Source organism: Mirounga leonina, unplaced genomic scaffold (assembly GCF_011800145.1).
Source record: "Mirounga leonina isolate KUSES-001 unplaced genomic scaffold, KU_Mleo_1.0 Mir_418, whole genome shotgun sequence".
Lineage (NCBI taxonomy): Eukaryota > Metazoa > Chordata > Mammalia > Carnivora > Phocidae > Mirounga > Mirounga leonina.
This window is the reverse complement of record NW_023270739.1, coordinates 21860292-21885302: the sequence shown is the minus strand read 5'-3', so window position 1 is coordinate 21885302 and position 25011 is coordinate 21860292. Positions and strand designations below refer to the sequence as shown.

Sequence of the window (25011 nt, the reverse complement as noted above, 5' to 3'; positions counted from 1 at the left end):
TAAAAATTCAATTAAGCGAAATAGAATATTGCCAGCATTCCAAAAGCCCTTCAGTTCTGTATACCCTTTTGAATTACAGCAGCCTTCCTCTAGCAAACCACTGTCTGGAGTGCTAAAGTATTTTCATTTGCTTTTCTTAATGTCTTTATTACCTAATTATGCATCTGTAAATAATAGTATAATTGTGCTTAATTTTGATATGTATAATAAAACAGTATGTATATAATTGTGCCTTCTTCTGTTCTTTTTTCTTTAGGTTTTATTTCAGTTGTTCACTGTATTCCCAACTTTTTGTTTTTATTGTTGTGTAGTGTTCCATTGTGTGAATATACCACAGTTCGTTCTGTCATTGGTCTCAGGACCTTGGAATTGTTTAGATTTTCCTTATTAACACACTTGAGCTGTGCTATAATTATAAAATTTAGTTTTATAATCCTGTCATTTGGACAAAGAATCCTCATTTTCACATTACCTTTTGGACCATAACTATATTTTTTGTTTGTAATCACAACGTACATGGCATTTTATAACTTTTATTAACAATACCTCCTTAATCGAGTCCCGCATCGGGCTCCCTGCTCGGCAGGGAGCCTGCTTCTCCCTCTGACCCTCCCCCCTCTCAAGTGCTCTCTGTCTCTCTCATTCTCTCTGTCTCAAATAAATAAATAAAATCTTTAAAAAAAAAAAAAAATACCTCCTTAGATGCATCCCCATTGTATCCTCATAACATAGTTTGTTCTTTTCCCATCATCTCACCTTCCTCCCTTCTAGTTTTTAATCAGTAACACTGTAGTAAACATCTTTTCATATTCCACTAGTTTTCCAGTTTGTATGTAACTATGTCAGTGTGAGGTTATTTAGTAGAGCCATGTCTTATTTTTAAGTCAATGCTTAAACTCTGTGCCAGAAAGCCAAGAGATGTTTGTGCTCCTGAAGACCTTGAATAAACTATCTTTTCCTATTATGCCAGTGAAACCAATCCGTAACCTAAATGGACATTCAATCGGGCCATATAGAATACATGCTGGGAAAACAGTGCCCATTGTGAAAGGAGGAGAGGCAACAAGAATGGAGGTATGTGTGCCATTAACAGTGTTTTTTTATGAAGCATTTTTATTTTTTTTTCCAAACTAAAGTTGGTGATAGTTGAGTATGTAGTATGTTGAGCAAAATTAACTTGCCATCTATACTCCGATAGGAATTGGTCTGTGTGAATGTGCAGATCATGTCTGGTTAGACTATGGCTCAGTTAGCTGTGGAAGTTGGGTATGCCAAAGGATTGTTTTTTCACCACTTACTAAGCATCTCTTAGGTGCCAGTCTCTTTAGTAGTCCCTGAGGATGCATTAGTGAACAAAATAAAATTCCCTGCCCATGTAAAGGCTGCATTTTTTTTTTTCTTAAGTAGGCTCCATGCCCAGTGTGGAGCCCGACGTGGGGCTTGAACTCAACAACCCTGAGATCAAGACCTGAGCTGAGATCAAGAGTCGGACACTTAACCGACTGAGTCACCTAGGCACCCCATAAAGGCTACATTCTAATAGGACACAGAAAGACCAAACAGTGCTAAGGAGATAAAGCAGGGAAGGGTGAATAATGACTGCCAGGGGTTATTTCATGTTTCTTACATGAAGTAAATAATACCTCAGGCTGCAGTTAACAAATGGCAATTTTAATTAGTTCTGGATTTTTCTTCTCTCCCCCTGGCCCTTACATATTCTTTAGGAAGGAGAAGTATATGCCATTGAAACCTTTGGAAGCACAGGAAAAGGCGTTGTTCATGATGATATGGAATGTTCACACTATATGAAAAATTTTGATGTTGGACATGTGCCAATCAGGTGAGAGACCATTATTTTTATAGAAGTTTCTTTTCCCAGTTAGCAGCATTTTAAAAAATTTGACAGACATCCACAGTGGTACATTCATAAATGTACAGTTCTATAGCCTACCAGTAAGTTTTGTGGATTTTTATAATACAGCAAAGAAATTGCCCTGTTAAAAATCTTAACTGAGATAAAAATGATACAGGCAAGTATTCTCTTAAGATCCAGTTTCCAGTAACAATTTGAGAGGTGATTATTTTGCTGGCATTTCTACGTGGTGGTTTTTAACATTTTCCTATTGGTAAACTTCCTATTTTTACCCTTTTTTCCCCCTTAAACTTTTTGGAAAAGATGGTTGAAAGATGGATTTATACCTCCTTGTGTGCAGGTCTTTCAGCTTGATGCACAAAAAAGGAAATTCCCACCATAGTACTCTTGATGAGTCTCTACTGGGAATTTAACAAACACGTGTGCGTAAACACATAAATATGATAAGATAGCCTTCAGCTGGTCTCCCATTCAGCTGCCATGTATAATTAGGTATGGGCTGTTATACATTCTGACTTCTGAATGTTGAAAGAGGCAACAAAAAGGTTTTTGAATTACTGAGTGAAGCCACGTCTACTGTATAAGTTTTCCTTAACGGGGAAAATGAGTGGGTAACTTTTTAGCTACCTGTTAATTTTGGATTTTCTCCTCTTAGGCTTCCAAGAACAAAACACTTGTTGAATGTCATCAATGAAAACTTTGGCACCCTTGCCTTCTGCCGCCGATGGCTGGATCGCTTGGGAGAAAGTAAATACTTGATGGCTTTGAAGAATCTGTGTGACTTGGGCATTGTAGATCCGTATCCACCATTATGTGACATTAAAGGATCATATACAGCGCAGTTTGAACATACCATACTGTTGCGTCCAACGTGTAAAGAAGTTGTCAGCAGAGGAGATGACTATTAAACTTAGTCCAAAGCCGCCTCGACATCTTTTATTTTCTAAGCTTTGTTGGAATACATTATACCAGAAGTAATTTGCAACATGTTGTCTGTTTAACAGTGGACCTATGTAATGCTTTTATCCATGTTTAAAAAGGAAGGAGTTTGATCAAAGGCAAACCATCTAATGTAATTAGCCAAGGAAGAAGCTTTCAGGACTTTGAAATGTTAACTGTTTTTCCCATCTAGGAAATGCTATAAAGCTCAAATTAGTTAGGAATGACTTCTACATTTTTTGTTTTGAACACCTAAGAGATGCTTTTCAGATATTTATATTGCCATATTCTTAATTGAATGCTTTGAATGACTACATCCAATTCTGCACCTATACCCTCTGGTATTGCTTTTTAACCTTCCTGGAATCCATTTTCTAAAAAATAAAGACATTTTCAGATCTGAGAGCTATATTTCAATGTCTGTGGTTATAATTCTGCACAGGAATTAGCTAAACATAAATAGCTAAGCATGTAGGGAAATGTAGAGCCTTGTATCTTGATTGTAGACCTCTACACTGAAACTTTTCTTCTGACATAGCGGCTAAAACAAGATCTATACATGCATTAACTGGGAGAATCTTCATAAATTAATATAGAGCTTTAGGAATAGTTTGCCTTTATTTTCTTTTTAGAACCATATTAATCTGTCTTTCATTTTTTCCCCCTGACATTGGAAAGATCTATTAATTGAAACATGACCTAGTAGGAATATGTACCAGCTTGAAACCTTGATTAGTAAAATCTCAACATTTAGATCCTTTGTCCAGTGGTAGTACTTATCAGGAAATGTACTCAGCTTACTCAATAAACCAAAAGGGCATTTAAAACTAGAAATACTACAACAGGGAAACTTCTGTACTTTTAGATCGCGCTCTAGTTAGAAAAGTTTGATGGACTTATTAGGCTTTTTCATTAGTAAGCCAAATTATTTTAACACCCTGCCCCTTGACTGGCTTGAATTCAAAACTATGGTGGCATTTCAGGGAGTGAGGTTACAGTAACACTCATTATGGCAGCTAAGTGCGTAAGTTGAATGTAAGATGCCGAATACTTGTTTGAACTGAGTCCCACTACAGATTCTTGAACAGATTGCTTGAATTCTTTGTAACTGATTTGTTGGGAATGTTCCAACATAATTTTAAAATTGTTTATGTACCAAGGTAAAGCCTTAATTTGTATATGCTTTAGCACAATAGGATTCACTGCCTCTGGGATGCTGTTTAGTTTGTATTTTAACATTTTTCTCATAGGAAGAAAAACCGGACTTCTGTACTTAGATCACTTACTATACATTAAAAACCTGCTCTTTCAGCATTAGAACTATAAATGAATGTTATCTTGTGGGATAAACAATCTAGTTTTTAGCTGTGAGCCATGTTTATTATGGTGCTAATGTTCAAGAGCTACTTTTGGATTATTTTCTCCATTTTCTGTGATGTGCTTAGTGGCAGAGCTCACCAGTTCATGCTTGGACATGTTATAGGTCTTGGGCCCTCCAGCTAGTTCTTTTGGGGTTCTGAGTCCATACGTTTTTGATGTGTTTTGGTGGGAGATAGAATCTTGATTCTAAGCTCAAGAGTTTTACAATTGACCTTATGAGTGAAGAATTTTGGAGCTTTGTAAGACCGCTTTAGCAGTAGTGATTTCAAACCAGTTATGCGTTCCAAGCTCCCCCGCTCAGGTAACTGTTGCGAGCGGTAGCATCACTGCAAGCCCCTGGAGTAGCTGGAAGGAATATGATCTTGTAAATAGGAAAGCTGTCACTTAAAAAAATTGTATTGTTTACCTACTAGCCATGTATCTCTTGAAATCATTTTGTCATGTTTACAATGATGTACCTTATTGGTAACAAATTATTAGTTTGATGTTTAACAAATAGTGCCTTTAGTAAATTATTTTACAACCAAAACATGTTGTTTTTTGTTAGATCAACTTAGTTGAATATAGACGTCTACACTGAGATATACAATAAGAAATCTAAGTTTCTGTTCATTGGCTACATTTTAGTTTTGTTGTAAATTTAATAGACTTAATTTTTTTATATCAGTTTTAGGTTTGCAGCAAAATTGAGCATAGAGTTCCCATATAACCCCTTGACCTCATACACACAGCCTTCCCCATACGTTTGGTTCTGAGGGATTAAAGTAAAAGGCTAAGTCACTTTCTTTCATATATTTTTATATTGAAGTTAAGTACTGAAACAAGCAATTATACCATTACAAACAGCAAAGCTTCCAGAGTGGTTTTTTGTTCTTTTAGATTTTATTTGATAGAGATACAAGCGAGAGAGGGAACACAAGCAGGGGGAGCGGGAGAGGGAGAAGCAGGCTTCCCGCTGAGCAGGGAGCCTGATGCGGGGCTCGATCCCAGGACCCTGGGATCATGACCTGAGCTGAAGGCAGACCGCTTAACTGACTGAGCCACCCAGGTGCCCCCAGAGTGGTTTTTAAAATATCTCCCTAAAATTAGGTACAAAAGTGTATAGCAGTTAACCCAAGGATAAAGTAATCCTTGAAATTAAAAGAGGCTAGACGCTAGTATCTTGACCACATAAATCTTTAATGAGGTATAATTACGTTAACAGTTGAGGTAACAACTTGCATAGGTACTTAAATGAACAATTTTAAACTTCAGCCATTTAATACTCAAGCTGTATTTTTGGCATAAATGATTTGTCTGTTCAGAGATAAATTCTCATTGCACTTCATGATCAGCTGCCCCAATGACTTGCTGTCTGAAATTTTAAGTAAAATTTGCTAATAGGGGTCCTTTTCAAGCTTATACTTAATAGATGATCACTAGCAGAGAACAGCATTCTACAGGATATTATCTTTCATTAAGATTTCAACCTGCAAGAAAACCCACTTAAAAAAGGAAAAAATGATCTTCCAGTGGTTAACACTGAGCTAAGATGTTAAATAGCTGATCTATAGAGGTTAGTAATTAGCAGCAGTAGGATTTTGAAGAGATCTAGTAAGATTATTAAGGAAGAGCAAAGAGTATTTCATACTATATTTTTTAATAAAAGGTAAGTTTAGATAATTTTTAATTAAAAAAGTAAGGCCCCAGTGTTTGAATATCTGAGGTTCCTAGTCTTCACATAATTGGAGCAAAAGTAATCCAACCCTTTAGTTATTTAGAAATATGAGATGCTGAACATGTTGCCCAGTTGCCAATTTTGAACAATTATCTTCTCCGTCCTATGCAATTTTTTTCTCTTCAAGAAGACATTTTTTTCCTTTAAAAATCTCAAGATACGATACGGTACAAAGCTTTTAAGAGATCTAATGTTAAACATATAAAATGAACTTACTCAAGTTAAACTGTACTTGTATATCATAATATACTGCTGAATTCAGATTTTTTGTAAGACTGCTTATTGGAATCTAGACAAACCTGTTTGCTGCCAAACAAATCATCATCATAAGTCCCAGCCATCATTGTTTTCATGTCCACACTACTGAAGTAATTTAAATATACTATAAAGCTGTAATTTTCATTTGTATAAAGTTGGACTATGCCAAATAAAGAACAATTATTAAAACTTAATAAATTTTTGGAAAAATGGAAGTTCCATTAACCAAAATAATGTCTATTCTGAGCCCTGTAATACACAAAGTCTCAGGAATATCAATTAGTCTGATTGATGAGTATTTAGGTAATACCTTGATATTTCACAATGAATGTAGGGTTGAACTCCCTTCAAGGGGCAAAGGTAACTTCAGTATACAAATGGCCTGAAATAATTTTTTTTTTTTTGGTATGACTATTAGTGAAGAAAGTATCTAATTTTCCATCTAAAAAGAATTTGTATAAAAAATGCCTACAAAAGATAAATAAATGTATAAAATGATGCCACCTGAACTTCAGTAAAAGATTGCACAAATTCATGATCTGAGCCAATTAAGACATCAAAATAAAAAAGAGGTAATGCCAGTCTGAAGTAAACACTATAAGTTTAAAACTCCCAAGTACTTGAAAAAAGTTTAGTTACCCGCTGTCATTGATATTCATGCTAATCTTGTCTCTGTGAAAGTTTTGTTGTAGATACAAAATGTATAAACAGTGCACTGATTCCTAAGTAAAAAATTAAAACAATGAAGCTCCAAATTGTAAGCCCTTTTAAAAAGTATATATAAAATCACAAGAAGAAAGCCCCACTGTCTTTGGATCAGCTAAGGATTTCATTAGAAGAGGTATCAGCTTCTTCATTGGGATGTTGGCTACCAGACAGGAGCTCTGGAGGCAAGAGTTTAGAATGTCCATTCTCAGTAACTCGCTGGGTATAAAACAAGATATAAGCTTGGGCCTTGCATACTTCGTCCATAGTGCACATGCTTAGCTTGGAGTCATTGCAGTGTACCCAGAACCCTAGAGTGAAGCACAGAAATACTTTACCTGAAGGTTTATAAAAGAATTTTAGAAGTTTCTAATATAAATTAATATGGATTTAAAGGCATTAGTTTCAGTGAGAGTTACATTTCTTTGAAGGGAAAATAACTATCTAGCCATTTCATTTCTATTGATGAGAAATACAGCTTGGGCAGTATATTATTCTGGAATCATCTACCTTTATTCTAGAAGTAATCTGAAGTTAAAAAATCTGAGTAGTTCACTTGACACTATCTTTAATTCTAGGTATAATCTGACCAGTTAATGCTTTTGCTGCTAATCATATGTAGAGCAAACAGTGTACAACTCACTCTTGGTAGTTTATTGTTAAATTAATGGGCTTCATGGATTATGTGGTTCTTTCCATACCTCTTTTCTGGGTGAGGTGGAATGGTATGCATGGGGAGGCTCAGTCTTCGTTCAGTAGTAGTTAAAGGAAGGGGAAATAAAAAGTGAAACCTAAATCAATTTTGCTACCTATGAAGATTGTCCTTGAGGGTCCATGGAGGCAGTAAGTGAAAGTGAGTTTTATTAAAACCTGAACTCAGAGTTTGTTCTAAATATCTGTGATCCCCAGTTCATTAAATGCTCTGTTCTCTAACAAAATTAACTAGATGAAACCACTAAACAGAGGACCTGCCCTTAGAAATGTGCTTGTAAGGTAGCAATCTGACTTTTAATCAATGTGATCATCCTTACTATCCTATACCTACAGCCTTTGAAAGTCACAACTACTACAATCCTGCAGAAAATATCCCATTTTCTTCACAAACCTTTGTTTTTTTATGAACCGTAGTATTCGTAAAAAAAAAAAAAAAAAAAAAAAGGATCAAGTGGCTTCCCTTAGGATGATTTAGTGGCCAATTCAGAAATTGTAAAGCCTAAATACCAGGTTCCAAGTCTGACCCAAGATAAAATACTTTTCCCCATCTATACCTCCTTCAGAATTATAGCAGTAGGCAGTGTAGTGTCCTGAGCCAAATCCTTTCCCATGGTGCATTACTACAGCAGATAAATCATAGATAAAACATTCTGGTCTGAGGGATTTCAGGGATTCCCTGCAGCAATAAGGCTCCATGTTTAAGATTTCTTCAAAGCCAACATGAACACCAATTTTCTCTCGGTTATTACGTCCTGACCACCTGTGAACAAACCAGGGTAAAATGATCAAAAAAAGTCAAGGGAATATACCATGTACTAGGTTCAGACAGTCATAATAAAAGGCCTCAGTATAGAATACAAAGTATCATATGTAAAATAATACAAATATAAAATCCTTTCAATGCTGAAGCTGGCTATAAATGGAAAAATTTAGGTTTATTAAACAGGTCTGGTCAGGTTTTAAAATATTTGTCTTCTGTAGTTAGAAGATTATATAGGAAGTAAATTAACTTTCAGCAAAGGAAATTATGGCCCTATAGCAGTGTCCCCCTTCTCATAGATTAATTCAAGGTACCAAAGGGTTTTAATTCTCTATTGCCTTGTCACACCATGAGGAATCTAGAATCACACCCCAGAATCTAGAATTTGTTCTTGGGAGACATAACCTAGACCTTTCTTGGCCAGATGTACGGGAAAGCAGGACAAAAGAAGGCACCTCTAATTCTTCAGAACACTTTAGAGCTCTTCTGACTAAGAAAAAAACAGGAACTGTAACCCTTCCCTGTAAGTCACCACAACACTCATTAGGGACAGAACTCAATGCCTCTGTACTGTCATTTTCTCAGTCTGTCGGTCATGCTTCCTGGTACTGGACCAAAGCTTGGCAAGCAATGTTTTTATCATACGCATAGTATGAGCTGGTGCTACAGGGGAAAATAATGTCTTGTTCAAGAGACTGTAATGCAGCTTGGTTTACGGTGGTACAGAGACAACAGACAGACACAGATGAAAAGAGGATAGCATTGACTTTAAATGTCACAATGGACCAAATGGACTTCACAGATATACTCAGAACATCAATCCCAAAGCAACAGAATACACATTCTTCTCTAGTGCACATGGAACATTCTCCAGAATAGATCACATCCTAGGTCACAAATCAGGTCTCAACCGGTACCAAAAGATTGGGATCATTCCCTGCATATTTTCAGACCACAATGCTTTGAAACTAGAACTCAATCACAAGAGGAAAGTCGGAAAGAACTCAAATACAATACATGGAGGCTAAAGAGCATCCTACTAAAGAATGAATGGGTCAACCAGGAAATTAAAGAATTAAAAAAATTCATGGAAACAAATGAAAATGAAAACACAACTGTTCAAAATCTTTGGGATGCAGCAAAGGCGGTCCTAAGAGGAAAATATGTAGCAATACAAGCCTTTCTCAAGAAACAATAAAGGTCACAAATACACAACCTAACCCTACACCTAAAGGAGCTGGAGAAAGAACAGCAAATACAGCCTAAAGCCAGCAGAAGATAAATAATAAAGATCAGAGCAGAAATCAATGAAATAGAAACCAAAAGAACAGTAGAACAAATCAACAAAACTAGGAACTGGTTCCTTGAAAGAATTAATAAGATTGATAAACCCCTGGCCAGACTTATCAAAAATAAAAGAGAAATGACCCAAATAAATAAAATCATGAATGAAAGTGGAGAGATCACAACCAACACCAAAGAAATACAAACAATTATAAGAACATATTATGAGCAACTATATGCCAGCAAATTAGATAACCTGGAAGAAATGGATGCATTCCTAGAGATGTATAAACTACCAAAACTGAACCAGGAAGACAGAAAACTTGAACAGACCTATAGCTATACCCACTAAGGAAATTGAAGCAATAATCAAAAATCTCCCAACAAACAAGAGCCCAGGGCCAGATGGCTTCCCAGGGGAATTCTACCAAACATTTAAAGAATTAATACCTATTCTTCTGAAACTGTTCCAAAAAATAGAAATAGAAGGAAAACTTCCAGACTCATTTTATGAGGCCAGCATTACCTTGATCCCAAAATCAGACAAAGACCCCATCAAAAAGGAGAAATACAGACCAATATCCCTGATGAACATGGATGCAAAAATTCTCACCAAAATACTAGCCAATTGGATCCAACAGTACATTAAAAGAATTATTCACCACGACCAAGTGGGATTTATTGCTGGGCTGCAAGCTTGGTTCAACATCCACAAATCAATCAATGTGATACAATACATTAATAAAAGAAAGAACAAGAACCATATGATCCTCTCAATAGATGCAGAAAAAGCATTTGACAAAGTACAGCATTCTTTCTTGATTAAAACTCTTCACAGTGTAGGGATAGAGGGTACATACCTCAATATCATAAAAGCCAGCTATGAAAAACCCACAGCGAATATCATTCTTAATGGGGAAAAACTGAGAGGTTTCCCCCTAAGGTCAGGAACATGGCAGGGATGTCCACTATCACCACTGCTATTCAACATAGTACTAGAAGTCCTAGTCTCAGCAATCAGACAACAAAAAGAAATAAAAGGCATCCAAATCGGCAAAGAAGAAGTCAAACTCTCACTCTTTGCAGATGATATGATACTTTATGTGGAAAACCCAAAAGACTACACCCCAAAACTGCTAGAACTCATACAGGAATTCAGTGAAGTGGCAGGATGTAAAATCAATGCATAGAAATCAGTTGCATTTATATATACCAACAACAAGAAGAAAGAAAAATTAAGGAATCAATCCCATTTACAACTGCACCCCAAAACATAAGATACCTAGGAATAAATCTAACCAAGGAGATGTAAGATCTGTACTCAGAAAACTATAAAATACTCATGAAAGAAATTGAGGAAGACACAAAGAAATGGAAAAACGTTCCATGTTCATGGATTAGAAGAACAAATATTGTGAAAATGTCTATGCTACCTAGAACAATCGATACATTTAATGCAATCCCTATCAAAATACCATCAACTTTTTTCAAAGAAATAGAACAAATAATCCTAAAATTTGTATGGAACCAGAAAAGACCCCGAATAGCCAGAGGAATGTTGAAAAAGAAAAGCAAAGCTGGTAGCATCACAATTCCAGACTTCAAGCTCTATTACAAAGCTATCAAGACAGTATGGTACTGGCACAAAAACAGACACACAGATCAATGGAACAGAATAGAGAGCCCAGAAATGGACCCTCAACTCTATGGTCAACTAATCTTCGACAAAGGAGGAAAGAATGTCCAATGGAAAAAAGACAGTCTCTTCAACAAATGGTTTTGGGAAAATTGGATAGCCACATGCAGAAGAATGAAATTAGGACCATTTCCTTACACCACACACAAAAATAGACTCCAAATGGTTGAAAGACCTAAATGTGAGACAGGAGTCCATCAAAATCCTAGAGGAGAACACAGGCAGCAACCTCTTCGACCTCAGCCACAGCAACTTCTTCCTAGAAACATCACCAAAGGCAAGGGAAGCAAGGGCAAAAATGAACTATTAGGATTTCATCAAGATAAAAAGCTTTTGCAAAGCAAAGGAAACAGTCAACAAAACCAAAAGACAACCGACAGAATGGGAGAAGATATTTGCAAATGACATCTCCGATAAAGGGCTAGTATCCAAAATCTATAAAGAACTTATCAAACTCAACAACCAAAGAACAAATAACCCAATCAAGAAATGGGCAGAAGACATGAACAGACATTTCTTCAAAGACGATATCCAAATGGCCAACAGACACATGAAAAAGTGCTCAACATCGCTTGGCATGAGGGAAATCAAGATCAAAACCTCAGTAAGATACCACCTCATACCAGTCAGAATGGCTAAAATTAACAAGTCAGGAAACGACAGATGTTGGCGGGGATGCGGAGAAAGGGGAACCCTCCTACACTGTTGGTGGGAATGCAAGCTGGTGCAGCCACTCTGGAAAACAGTATGGAGGTTCCTCAAAAAGTTGAAAATAGAGCTATCGTACGATCCAGCAATTGCACTACTGGGTTTTTACCCCAAAGATACAAATGTAGGGATCCGAAAGGGTACGTGCACCCCGATGTTTATAGCAGCAATGTCCACAATAGCCAAACTGTGGAAAGAGCCAAGATGTCCATCAACAGAAGAATGGATAAAGAAGATGTGGTATATATACACAATGGAATAGTATGCAGCCATCAAAAAATGAAATCTTGCCATTTGCAAGGACATGGATGGAACTGGAGGGTATTATGCTAAGCGAAATAAGTCAATCAGAGAAAGACATGTATCATATGATCTCACTGATATGAGGAATTCTTAATCTCAGGAAACAAACGGAGGGTTGCTGGAGTGGTGGGGGGTGGGAGGGATGGGGTGGCTGGTGATAGACATTGGGGAGGGTATGTGCTATGGTGAGTGCTGTGAATTGTGTAAGACTGTTGAATCACAGACCTGTACCTCTGAAACAAATAATACATTATACGTTAAAAAAAAAGAGAGAGAGAAGATAGCAGGAAGGGAAAAATGAAGTGGGGGGAAATCGGAGGGGGAGACGAACCATGAGAGATGATGGACTCTGAGAAACAAACAGGTTTCTAGAGGGGAGGGGGGTGGGGGGATGGGTTAGCCTGGTGATGGGTATTAAGGAGGGCACGTACAGAATGGAGCACTGGGTGTTATATGCAAACAATGAATCATGGAACACTACATCAAAAACTAATGATGTAACGTATGGTGATTAACATAACATAAAAAAATAAAATTTAAAAAAAAGAGTGGGTGGCTTAACCCACTGAGCCATCCAGGCGCCCCTGACTTTTCCCATTTTTAACTGTTTATTCTTAGTCTTGTAGGTTTATCCTCATCTACCTAAACATTAAATATGTGTTCCTTGATCAGAACAGAGCTTTCATGATAGGAGAAGATGATGTGGAGAGAGTAAGTGAAATCACTAAGTCATGTGCATTTCCAGAGCCCTGAGAGTTCCTTCCACGGCCAACTTCTTGGCGGGCAACCTGTACAGTCATTTAGGACTCCATGCTTGGTTTAATGCTCTGATGTCAGTGTCTTGAAATTCTTCACAATGTCATCTTTGAATGTGGGTTTCGTCAGAGTCGACGGGACAACGGAGCATGTGCACGAGCAGAGGCGAGACCCCAGAGACAGTATGTGTGAGCCGTAGTGGTCCCGGCTCCCGGCGCTCAACAGCATGCACAGAGCAGCAGCGGACCCTGCGGGCAGGCAGCAGCCTGGGACAGCACAGAGCCTCAGGGAGCGGGGAGCGGGGCCAGGCTGGGGCCTGCGCAGAATGGAGGTTGTGACGGCAGCAGGCATGCATGGAAAAGTGAAGTGACTTCTCTAACTTCAGAGTCAGCCTCTTGACTCCCAACCTCTCACCTCCCTGCTGCTTTCCTGGTCTCCATGACCTCATCCTGGTGACCTGACATGTTCAGTGATTTTATATGATTCGTGACATGGTGTGTTCAGTGATCGTATGTGAGAACCTCTTATTAACCTACTTTAAAGTGTAAAAGAATAGGGCGCCTGGGTGGCTCAGTCGGTTAAGCGTCTGCCTTCGGCTCAAGTCATGATCCGAAGGGTCCTGGGATCCAGCCCCATATTTGGCTCTGTGCTCAGAAGGGAGCCTGCTTCTCCCTCTCCCTCTGCCTGCCTGTCTGCCTACTTGGGATCTCTCTCTGTCAAAAAAATAAATAAAATAAAAATCTTAAAAAAAAAATAGGATAGCATTAAAGTACTAAAACATGATGTTATGATAAATAATAGTAAGTAGAGAAGGAGAAAGGAAGATAAGCAAAAATATGTGAAAATGCTATTAGTACAATATAAAATTGTATGGAGCTAAAGGTGAGACTTGCAAATTAAATTATCTTTTGGAGTAGGAGTCATACCCCAAAACTTCTCCCATGAAATGTATAAGAGATCCTATGCTCAATGCACCTGTAACTAGTCAACATGGAAGACCAAGCATTTAAAAAATAGGACTTGCTTAACAAAAGTTCCTATAATTCCTATCACTCAAAAGATACTTATAGTTTACCATAAAATTCAAACCTTACATTATTTAATGCTAAATAAACACTTATAAGCCATCTAAATGGACAATACTCATTCCTGTTGATTAAATTGGGTACCCAGTTTTTTTCTACTGATGTAAATACAGTAAAATGATAACAAGATAATACTATACCCTAAGTTCACAGTGGTTTGCTTCAAAGAGAAGGGAGAGCATTGGACTAGGAGGCACACAAGGGGAATGTCTAAGGTACTAGAAATGTTCCATTTCTTATGCTTTTTCAGAGGTTCCTGTATGCCCCTCCCCTATCGCATTTTCCCTTTTATCTTTTATATATCCTATATATTTTATACACTGGCAAATACAATAGTGCTTTTTGAACAGATAAAGAAAAAGGAGAAAGACAAATGTGGTAAAGGCAGCATAAACAAAATCTCTCAATCAGAAATAAATATGTCCTGAAGGGTCAAAAATGTTTTGGGCAATAGATGGAAAGGGATAGAGTCAAATAGGTTTAACTAAAAGGAGAGCTTCAAATACCAGATTAAAGCAGCAGTTAGGAAGAACAGGAAGTTCTTCAACAGTTTATAGTAGCCAATTCAGTACAAATTTAAGTAGCAAAAATTTAAGTCCTTTCAGTTCTGTCTTTACAGAATCTCATTTATGCTCTTACTTCTCCATGCTCCCTGGCCCTTCTTACCTGGCCGTGGAATACAATATTAACCTCCTAACTAATCTTCTTGTTTCTATTACCCTTGATTTTATGCACAATGACAGGTCTCACCTGATTTCACTAAATCTTTTGTATACCCTTCCCCGTTCCTCCTCTATACCTTTGTTCATGTTGCTCCCTTAGGCTAAAGTGCTCCTCCTGCATATGCCCCATTCATTCACTTAGTAAATATTTTTGGGCAACTACTGTGCACAGAGCTCAGTTCTGGGCCTTGAGATACAGGAATGAAATAGACAAGGCCCCTGTCATTACTGAGCTTCTGTTCCACTGCCAGAGGTAGAGAAATAAGTAAATAAACTACTAATTGCAGATAGTGGGTTTTGCCATTTAAGCAAAAATAGGGTAATGTGATAAGGAGAGTTGGGTGGTGCTACTTTTAAATAGGATGGTCAGGGAAGTCTGCTCTAAAGAATGGACATATGAACTGAGACTTGAATGATATAAAGACCCCTATGCCATTAGAGAGACTTTGGAAACATTTAGACATCAGCTAACTCCCTCTTCCAAATCTCTGATAAATCAATCTGTATATAACTTGTGATACTTAGTATTTTTCTTTTTTCTTTTTTTTAATTTTAACTAGGCTCTACGCCCAACATGGGGCTTGAACGCTCAACCCTGAGATTATGAGTCGCATGCTCTACCAGTCGACTGAGCCAGTCAGGTTCCCCGTTAGTATTTCTATTTCACCACTATTTCTGTGCATGCCTGACTATAATCTTGAGGAAAGGATCCTACTTTATATTCCCCAAAGAATATAGAACAACATTTTGTATTTAACAGCACTCACATGTTATTTGTTGACTATACCTTTAACAGCTTCCATAAGTAACTGAAATAACGGACTAAAATTAACAGTGAATATCTCTGGGAAGTGGGGCTGAGAGGAAAGAGGTACTTTTACTTTGGACTTTTACTTTACCTTCTGTGAAGTTTGCATTTAAAAAAAACATGTATTATTTTAATTATTTAAAAAAAAAACTTTAAGGGGCGCCCAAGTGGCTCAGTCAGTTAAGCTTCTGCCTTGGGCTCAGGTCATGATCCTAGGGTTCTGGGATCAAGCCCGCATCGGGCTCCCTGATCAGCAGGGGAGCCTGCTTCATCCTCTCCCTCTGCCCCTGTTCATGTGTGTTCTCTCTCTCGCTCAAATAAATAAAATCTTAAAACACACACACACACACACAAAAACTGTAAACAAGCCAAAACCCATTATGTATGAAAAACACGGTCTCCATAGTTTTCAAATCATAGCACATAAAGTAACTTAAGAATACGCTCTAAGGTTAACATGATTATTGCAAGGTATGAAACCATATGCTTTGCTTAACCAATAGTTTTGCAAACTAATTCTCCTGACTAAATATATTTCTGAACACTAGAGGGTTTTTTTGTTAACTGCTCTGAATTGAACTGCTATACCTTAGATATTTTCTAAGAATGAGGCAATTGGGTTAAATACTCTTAAGTTATAAATTTAAAACTTTTATTTAACTCTATAAGCAGAAGCTTACAAGAATAATATCACAGACCAAAATGTGAAGGGACTAGTCATCAGCAATGCATTCTACAAGGGAGGCTAATCAGAAGCTTAGTTACTGAAAATGGTGTCTATTGGTCAAGGCTAGAGATGACAGAATTTTTTTTGTCTTTAAAAAAACACAGAAGTAGATAGATGTTAAGTCATCTACTAGCCAAATATATACTATTAAAATCTGATTCAGGGGCGCCTGGGTGACTCAGTTGGTTAAGCGTCTGCCTTCGGCTCTGGTCATGATCCCAGGGTCCTGGGATCGAGCCCTGCATCGGGCTCCTTGCTCAGTGGAGAGCCTGCCTCTCCCTCTCCCTCTGCCTGCCTCTCTGCCTGCTTGTGCTGTCAAATAAATAAAATCTTAAAAAAGAATAAAATGAAATAAAATCTGATTCATCATGTGTGTTAAGTTTTGAAGCATGGGAAGCACAAGGAATGATTAACTTAGAAGTGTGTATTTGGAGGGGCGACTGGTTGGCTCAGTCAGTAGAGCATGAGACTCTTGATCTTGGGGTTGTAAGTTCAAGCCCCACATTGAGTATAGAGATTATTTAAAAATAAAAAATCTTTAAAACAAACAAGAAAACAAAGGAAATGTGTAGTCGGAATACTACTACTACTACTACTAACCTGAATCGTTTGAGATGTAGTCTGAGAACCTGAGGTAGGTGGCAAATCATAAGCTGTTTTTGTGCTTCTGTGAGTACAACTGATTTGGAAGAAAACCTTCTACGCTTTGCTGTGATATCAAAGACAGAATGAGAATCAAATTTAAAGATACAAGGAAATGCTGAGTAAACTTTAAATACTTTAGACATGTATTATTAAACATCTTCTCTGTTACAGGTATTGTACTGTGCTAGAGACATGGCCTTGCTCTCAAAAAACTTATAAGCACACAATTTAAGAGCTAGTCAGGCAGACAGACATGTAAACAATTAAGTCCCTGATTTAATATACTCCTACAAATAAGGCAAAAGAATGATCTAGTAGGCGCCTGGGTGGCTCAGTCATTAAGCGTCTGCTTTCGGCTCAGGTCATGGTCCCAGGGTCCTGGGATCGAGCCCCCCATCGGGCTCCCTGCTCCGCGGGAAGCCTGCTTCTCCCTCTCCCACTCCCGCTGCTTGTGTTCCCTCTCTCGCTGCGTCTCTCTCTCTAATACATAAATAAAATCTTTAAAAAATAAAAAATAAACATGGATTTGACTACGCCAATTAATAGGAAAAGTTAAAAATTCCCCTAAACATACTTTAATATACTCTTCCCAAATTCTTAATTTAAAAAAGTATCATAGTCAGTCCATTTACTGAGGCTAATTGAAATTCCAGGGGGGCGGGTCCTTAATAGCTCAGAATACCCTTCCCCACTTCCTGACAAAGCAGTCGTCTTCCAGCTCTGAGCCTGAGGCCTCCCCCTCAGTGTCTTGCTTTTGCTATTTTAGTACCAGATCTTAAACAAGTGGCACTTAGGATTCTTTTTGTTGTCTCCTCTGCTTCTCTAGGGGTCCACCCATGAATTGTGCCCTGAAGCTTCTGGCTGCGCCACCCTACCAGTTTGCTCTGGACACCCAGGAGCTGTCCTTCAACTTACACAGCAGCTCTGACTCCAGCCACGGCAGCAGCTGCTTCTCGTGGAGGAGGTGAAACCCTGTGAGGCTGTCCTGTAAGCTGTCTCCATTTGCCGTGGGTAGCCTGTCCTCCGGGTCTCTGCCCCTGAGATCCAGGTATCTGGTGCTGCTGAATGTCCTGGACCTACTTTTGGATCATCTTCCTGAATATATGGCCAGTATAGCTAGATAAGTGATATCAACTCCCTGACTTATAATTTTAAACATCTGCCTTTATGTATTAAATTACAGCAGCTCTTTTAGGACTTTATTTGGTAGACCCAGTAAACACACACAAACATGTTATAAAACCATATTCTGCATTCATTCATGTTATCTTTCTATTCCCAGATTTGGTGGATGAAAGCATCTAGGACCATTCACATTTATTTCCAAGAAAAAAAATTTCACCATTCGAGTTTGATAAAGTTTATTTTTTTCAAACCTTATAAATCCTAGGCTACTTAACACAGAGTTCCTATTAGATAGCACTCAGAAAATGTTAATATAAGTCATTCTAAAAAAAACATCAACTGATGTAACATTTCTTCAATACTGAAACATCCAATATTTCTTTTATATTACCTTCGAAGTTTAAAACCCTAAGATCATTTTTTAAACATGGAAATTAGAGAGAATACCTGAAAATATATAGCATAAACACTAAGATACCACATGCACATTGATAGAGAAGATAAAGACTCCTGAAAAAGACACAGCAGATTTGTCATGATGATTTTATATACAATTTCCCTGGAGGATGATGCTTTCCTTTAATTGAAATGAGTGTCTCATCCCCCAGTGCTGGGTTCCTGCGTTCACCTCTAGTAGAGTGTTTCTCGTAATAGATCTTAATCATCTGTTTCTTCCATTAGGTATGTGAGCACCTTGAAAGTGTTTTACTTCTATCCATAGCAATTAGAACAATGACTAATATAGAAGAGATAGTCATTAGAAGGTTTTTTACTAACTCTGTTTTTACGAAGCCAATCTCCATAGCAGTAATTCAGCTATATATTTCCTATCATATAGGTACACTTATATACATATATTATCTATATGTCAGTGTTTTTTTTTTTTTTTTTTTTAAAGATTTTATTTATTTATTTGAGAGAGAATGAGAGAGAGCACATGAGAGGGGGGAGGGTCAGAGGGAGAAGCAGACTCCCTGCCGAGCAGGGAGCCCGATGCGGGACTCGATCCCGGGACTCCAGGATCATGACCTGAGCCGAAGGCAGTTGCTTAACCAACTGAGCCACCCAGGCGCCCTGTCAGTGTTTTGATATGTAGCAAAAAGACTCATAAAGCAAACATTTTATTTAGTACTAAATAACATGCTTTCCTTTTACTATTCCCCATCGCTACTTTATTCTGCCTCACATATTAAGTTCAAATTTCTTATTTTATGAATCCTTTCTCTCCACAACTGACTATGGGGTCAAAAAAATTTTGATGTCATCAATAAGGCAAAACAAACACATAGCTCACAAATGCCAATTATAAAGTAGAAATATCTATCCCAGTTTCTTTTGATGAGCTAACAAAGTTTATTTCCATAACTGCTACTTTAGGAATTTCTTTCAGCTTCCTCTCATTTGTGTTTCTCCTCGCTAATCTTAGAAAAGCAAAGAGAATATACAGTCTCTACTTACAGTTACAGTGGTCACATACGTAGATTTTTCCTTCTAAAGCTTCAGTTTCTGTAAATTTGGCCAGCATTTCAGTAACCAGACATGGCTGGGAAGCAGTATCTTTTCCACTGCATTGGTATCTTTCTGGAAATTCCAGTGATAAGTCCCAGAAAGGTTCTATGGTATTTGATTTGTTGTCACATGCAAGACATGTAACCTGCAAATAAAAATATTTGTTTCTCAGATTACAATCCTGTCAAAACATTTACTCCCTTCACTATAGAGGTCACTGCCAGTAAATTAGATTTTCTTCTGAAAATGCGCCGTCAGAATTCTGAGTAATCTGCTTTATATTATTTTCAGAGATTTTTTTTTCATTATTATAATTTTTCCTTTCGATGACTGTCAGTAAACCCACTATGTACTGGTGGGCTTTAACCAATAAGCATTCAAAAAAGTCCAAGGGTATTAGTCAAATCTGAATGTAGGCAAACAAACAAACTGTGGAATCATTTAATTAGGTATACATTGTGTGTGTGTGTGTGTGTGTGTGACAGAGAGAGACGGTGGGTGGGGGGAGAAAGAGAGATTTATATGCATTTAATGTGTTTAGAATATTAAACTTGTTCTTTGCCCTTTTTCCTAACTTACTTTCACTAATTTTCTCTCCCCAAATCCCTGTAACTTCTTAACCAGGATACAAATAAAATACTATTTGTATATTTTTAAATATAGATTTTGAAGCCCTAGCAACTGATAATTTCAAAAGGCAATACATTTAACATAAATGATGTCACACTCACTTAAAGCAAATGTCACTACATTAAAATCCTCACCAAATACAGGAACCACAAAGAGTATAGGGCAGTTCTAACAAGTGAAGCACTCAGCACGACTTAATGCCAACAAACACTTCACAAAACTGAAGACAGACTCTATAGATCTAATAATCCCTACATGATAGATTACTAAACTCTTTTATAAAGAACATTCTTGGTGTTTGTTTGGAGACTCATTAGGGCAGGGTTTAACCTTTTGAGAACAGTTTCTTGAATAAAAAAAGAAAGAAGCCATTCTAGGAACCAACCATCTGAATCTCCAGTTTTCTAAGAGTTTATTACGTGTCTGAAAGGAAGAGAGAAAAAAGCTGGCATAATAATTTTTATTAATTTCAAAAGTCATCCATAAAGGAAAAAATAAGCACATAGGCACCCTTGCACTACTCAAAATATAAAATAGTAACTTTCTGGGAAGAAATTTGTAGCCAAGGATCAAAAGTCCTACTTTGACAAAGTAATTTCTAGGACTCTGCCTTAGCGAAATCATTAGAAGAAAATGTACTGTGACATTATAATAACAGAAAAATTGGAAACAGTTTACAAGTCAACAATACAGGAATGGGTAAACAAATTATGGAATATACATATAATGGACATTGACATGCTGTAAAAAAATGATCAAGTATTTCAATGACTATGAAAAATCTTTATATTAATAATGAAAAAAATGAAAAAAGCAGGTAAATTCATCATGACTGAACAAGTAGGAGAAAATATGTGCAGAAGAGGGGCTCTTGGATGGCTCAGTCGGTTAAATGTCTGTCTTCAGCTTAGGTCATGATCCCAGTGTCCTGAGATCAAGCCCTCTGTTGGGCTCCCTGCTCTGTGGGGAGCCTGCTTCTCCTTCTCCCTCTGCTGCTCCTCTTGCTTATGCTCTCTTTCTCTCTCAAATACATAAATAAAATCTGTTTTAAAAATGTGCAGAGGAAAGGGGTGTGCAGGTGGCTTAGTCAGTTAAAGTGTCTGACTCTTGATCAGATCTTGATCAGGTCTTGATCTCAGGGTCAATGAGTTCAAGCCTTGTGTTGGGCTCCACATGGAGCTTACTTAAAAATAAAACAAACAAACAAACAAATAAATAAATAAAACCCAAAGCTTTAAATAAAAATAAAAATAAAATTTTTAATGTACAGAAGAAAAAAAAACTAGAAGAAAGTATACCAAAATGTTAATAGTTTTATGTGTGGGTTGTTGGGTTATGGGATAAGGGGATGATTTTTCTTTTACTGCATAGATTTACTGTATCATACAGGTTTTCTATGACTATATATTACTTCTATTTATAATAGTGCATTTTAAAACTTTTTTTTAAAGTAAGCTCTAGGCTCAACATAGGGCTTGAACTCACCACCCCAAGGATCAAGAGCTGCATGCTCTACTGACTACAAACTCCTATTAATGGTGCATTTTAAACTTTTGCATAAAAGTGGTGGAAAAATAAAATTGCATGCAACACAAAAAACAACTCTTACTTGCTAAATGGCACAGTGTAAAATCTTTACATTTCTGAAACATTAAGTGGAATAAACGTCAAAGAGAAACCCTAAGAATTACATTTGAATACTTAAACTACAGGGGTGCTTGGCTGGCTCCCTCGGTAGAGCATGCAACTCTAGATTTAAGGGTTCTGAGTTTCAGCCCCACGTTGGGCACAGAGCTTTAAAAAAAATTTAAAAATACACATTTAAGCTACATTCCAGAAAAGTATGCTATAAAGACAAAAGATGGTATCATTATTGTGAAAGTTGCACTGAGGAACAGAGGCAGGCCTACAAGGGGAAAGAAATGACCTAACAGCCCAACTGCCTAAAACAAAAAAATTTTAAAGCTCTATGCGATGGAAAAGTAGAGAGCCTTATGTCTAGTAGTAGTTTACCAATAAGTCCACTCGTTACAGAGAGCTATTAATTAGATGGGAGATTCTGGTTTCGTGATTCCTTTTCACAACAAGGGAAACTTTTATAGCTATAATTAAAATAAAGGAAACCATTCAGGATTATTCTCAATGAAATCATATTTACTTACTTTAAAATTTCCCTACCTACTTGCCCCCTTTGGTTTTATAGAAAGTCTTCCAGGGCTACTTCTTGGTTCCTGAAATTATTCAGATCCATTCTCAGGGCAGCAGCATCTTCAAATCTATTCCCTGTGGGGTTAAACCCTCTCTTCTCAATCCCTCGGAGAATGAATTTAATATTATCAACCTAAGAAGCTGTTTCCTGATTCCCTCTCCCCACAAAAAAATCATTGCTACCATAGATGAAAAACTGCTTCCAGTGATTCATGAAGGAAACTTGTAAATCAGTGAAACACTGTAAATCAGTGAGCTGACTTCTGCAAAAGCAATCTATTTTGATGCAAAAACAGTACTAGCTCTAGCTCTAACACACTAGAAATACAGAGAAAATGCATTTTTTTAGGCTTCATTTTATGAATTCCCCAAGAGGAAAATAAGATTTTAAAAAACCCATACCTGACTAAGAAGTTGTCCATGAAAAATATTATTCACAACATTCAGAACCTGTTTGATAAGTTTCCTTTGAGAAGTGGGGATAAGAGCTGGTAATCTAGTACCAGTTGTCTCTAGTTCATGTTGTATTTTATCCAAAAGTTCACAAAGAAATTCCTGAGCATCCTGTTGGGCATAACCACGAAAAGCTGGAATTAGTCTCCACACGGAGTGTAGCATACCAAATGGTGAGACCAAGGCCCACTTTCCAGACCACATGACTTGGAACAAAGTATGCAATTCATGACAGAGAGAAATGTATTGTGAACTCGGCTCCCTTGGCTGAATAAGCTCCATCTTTCTACTCTTTGACGCTCCACCGCTTAGTCCTAATGATAAACTTGGATGTCTGGAGGGAGCGCTGCCTGTATCCTTTTCTTGGCATTCATTCATTTGATACACTGTATCTGTGATTGGTAGATGCTTATAAGGTGATCTTGTCTTATCACTAGCTGTCACAGCCAGCCATCGGTTCAGATCAAGTTTTAAAAAACATTGCCGAAAAATAAGTAAATGACTCAACACTTGAAGAACAGAATTCATATAGCAAGTATTTCCCAAATTTCTCAATCCTGTTACACCAGGGGTTACTATTAGGCTTCGTTTACCTGAGGAGTCACTGGCTTTTTTTAATCTTACATCTCCTGAGGTAGATACTACTTTATCTTTTGCTGGTGATGCTGGGGTTTGTAGTGGAACTTGAACAGGAACTATTTCTACTGTGGTAGATTGAGCTAGACCTTGCAAACGTAAACTCTTTCTTGGATGAATAGTTTCCAGTTCCACTTTAACTTGATACTCTAATTCTTGTTGTCTTTTCTTTACTTCTCTTTTTGCTATTTGTTCCTGAAATTGTTCCTCTTGCCTTTTTCTTCCAATGGGTGATTGTTCAAACCAAGTTCGAAAGATTTTACTCATTAATATCCTTCTCCTGTGCCAAAGAGCAGTATACATTTGATCTTCATTTTGAAGCAGAGATTGGGTGCCATCATATAAGTAGTAAGTATCATCGCTCGTACCCATAGACCGCAAAACCCTTCCACTACGAGTGGTGCACTGATAATTTTGACTTTTGATTGCACTTAACATACTTCGTAGTAACTTCAGGTCTCCAGTTGCATTATCATTAAGAACATAATCATCACAAAGGTAACAAAAAACATACATCTCATTCACCTCCAGTGCGACAGGATGACTGCTTTCTTGAAAGTGCCTGAGTGCATGTTCTTCAATATATCTTCCACAGGCAACATGAGAACAGCTAAGGCAAGCCCAAATCGACTCAGTTGTATTGCAGTCCACACAATGCCACTTCTGAGGGTTGAGGATGGAATGGTCTTGAGCAAGCCGCAACTGCCCAATGTGTTTGCACTTATCCATTGTTAACATTTATTTAGTCTAGCTGAGAAACACATAATCCAAACAAGTCTCTGTTCACGATACCTGAAGCATCTGAAAACTAAGCAGAACAATACTATTTTTTAATAAAAGAGCCAATATTTTTATAAGGTATTTTACCAAGAATTATTTTATTTACTTATTTTTAAAGATTTGATTTGTTCATTATTCATTTGAGAGAGAGAGAGAAGGGGGTGCCTGGGTGGTTCAGTCCAGTAAGCATTTGCCTTTGGCAAATCCTGGGGTCCTGGGATCAAGTACCTCCTAGGGCTCCCTGCTTGGCAGGGAATCTGCTTCTCCCTTTGCCGCTCGCCCCACTCGTGAGTGTGCAAAAATAAATGAACAAAATCTTTTTAAAAAAGAGACAGACAGAGAGAGAGCACAAGTGGAGGGGAGAGACAGAGGGAGAAGCAGACTCCCCACTGGGCAAGGGGGCCTGATCCCAGGACCTGGAGATCATGACCAGAGCCAAAGGCAGAGGCTTAACCATCTGAGCCCTTCAAGAATAATTTTATAAACTTGCTTCCTTTCCTCCCAATTTCTGGGCCGCCTGTCATAATACCATATGCAGTTCTCACTTTTCCCTTGCTCTGGAGGTCTCTAATCTCTCATCTGCCTTGCTC

At 37.6% G+C, this 25011-nt stretch overlaps 2 protein-coding genes across 4 annotated transcripts in view; one reads left to right on the top strand and one right to left on the bottom strand.

Annotated features, from left to right (window-relative positions):
- Nucleotides 1-3223, top strand: part of METAP2 (methionyl aminopeptidase 2) — a 30225-nt gene extending 27002 nt beyond the window's left edge. For 2 of the 3 annotated variants that reach the window (XM_034987815.1, XM_034987816.1), the window contains exons 9-11: nucleotides 971-1074; nucleotides 1725-1840; nucleotides 2529-2937. In XM_034987815.1, coding sequence (XP_034843706.1) covers nucleotides 971-1074; nucleotides 1725-1840; nucleotides 2529-2781 — 473 coding nt within the window. In that variant the 3' untranslated portion in view covers nucleotides 2782-2937. Of the gene's footprint in view, nucleotides 1-970; nucleotides 1075-1724; nucleotides 1841-2528 lie in introns of all 3 variants that reach the window. The other variant, XM_034987814.1, reaches the window with a different exon arrangement.
- A 2955-nt stretch (nucleotides 3224-6178) lies between these two features.
- USP44 (ubiquitin specific peptidase 44) lies at nucleotides 6179-24437 on the bottom strand. Its single transcript, XM_034987817.1, has 5 exons — nucleotides 22955-24437; nucleotides 19664-19859; nucleotides 17036-17144; nucleotides 8141-8346; nucleotides 6179-7183 (listed from the first exon to the last, which is right to left on the bottom strand). Exons 1-5 carry the CDS (start codon nucleotides 24377-24379, stop codon nucleotides 6984-6986), a joined length of 2136 nt encoding a protein of 711 aa, XP_034843708.1. The 5' UTR covers nucleotides 24380-24437; the 3' UTR covers nucleotides 6179-6983.
- Between the last annotated feature and the right edge of the window lie 574 nt (nucleotides 24438-25011).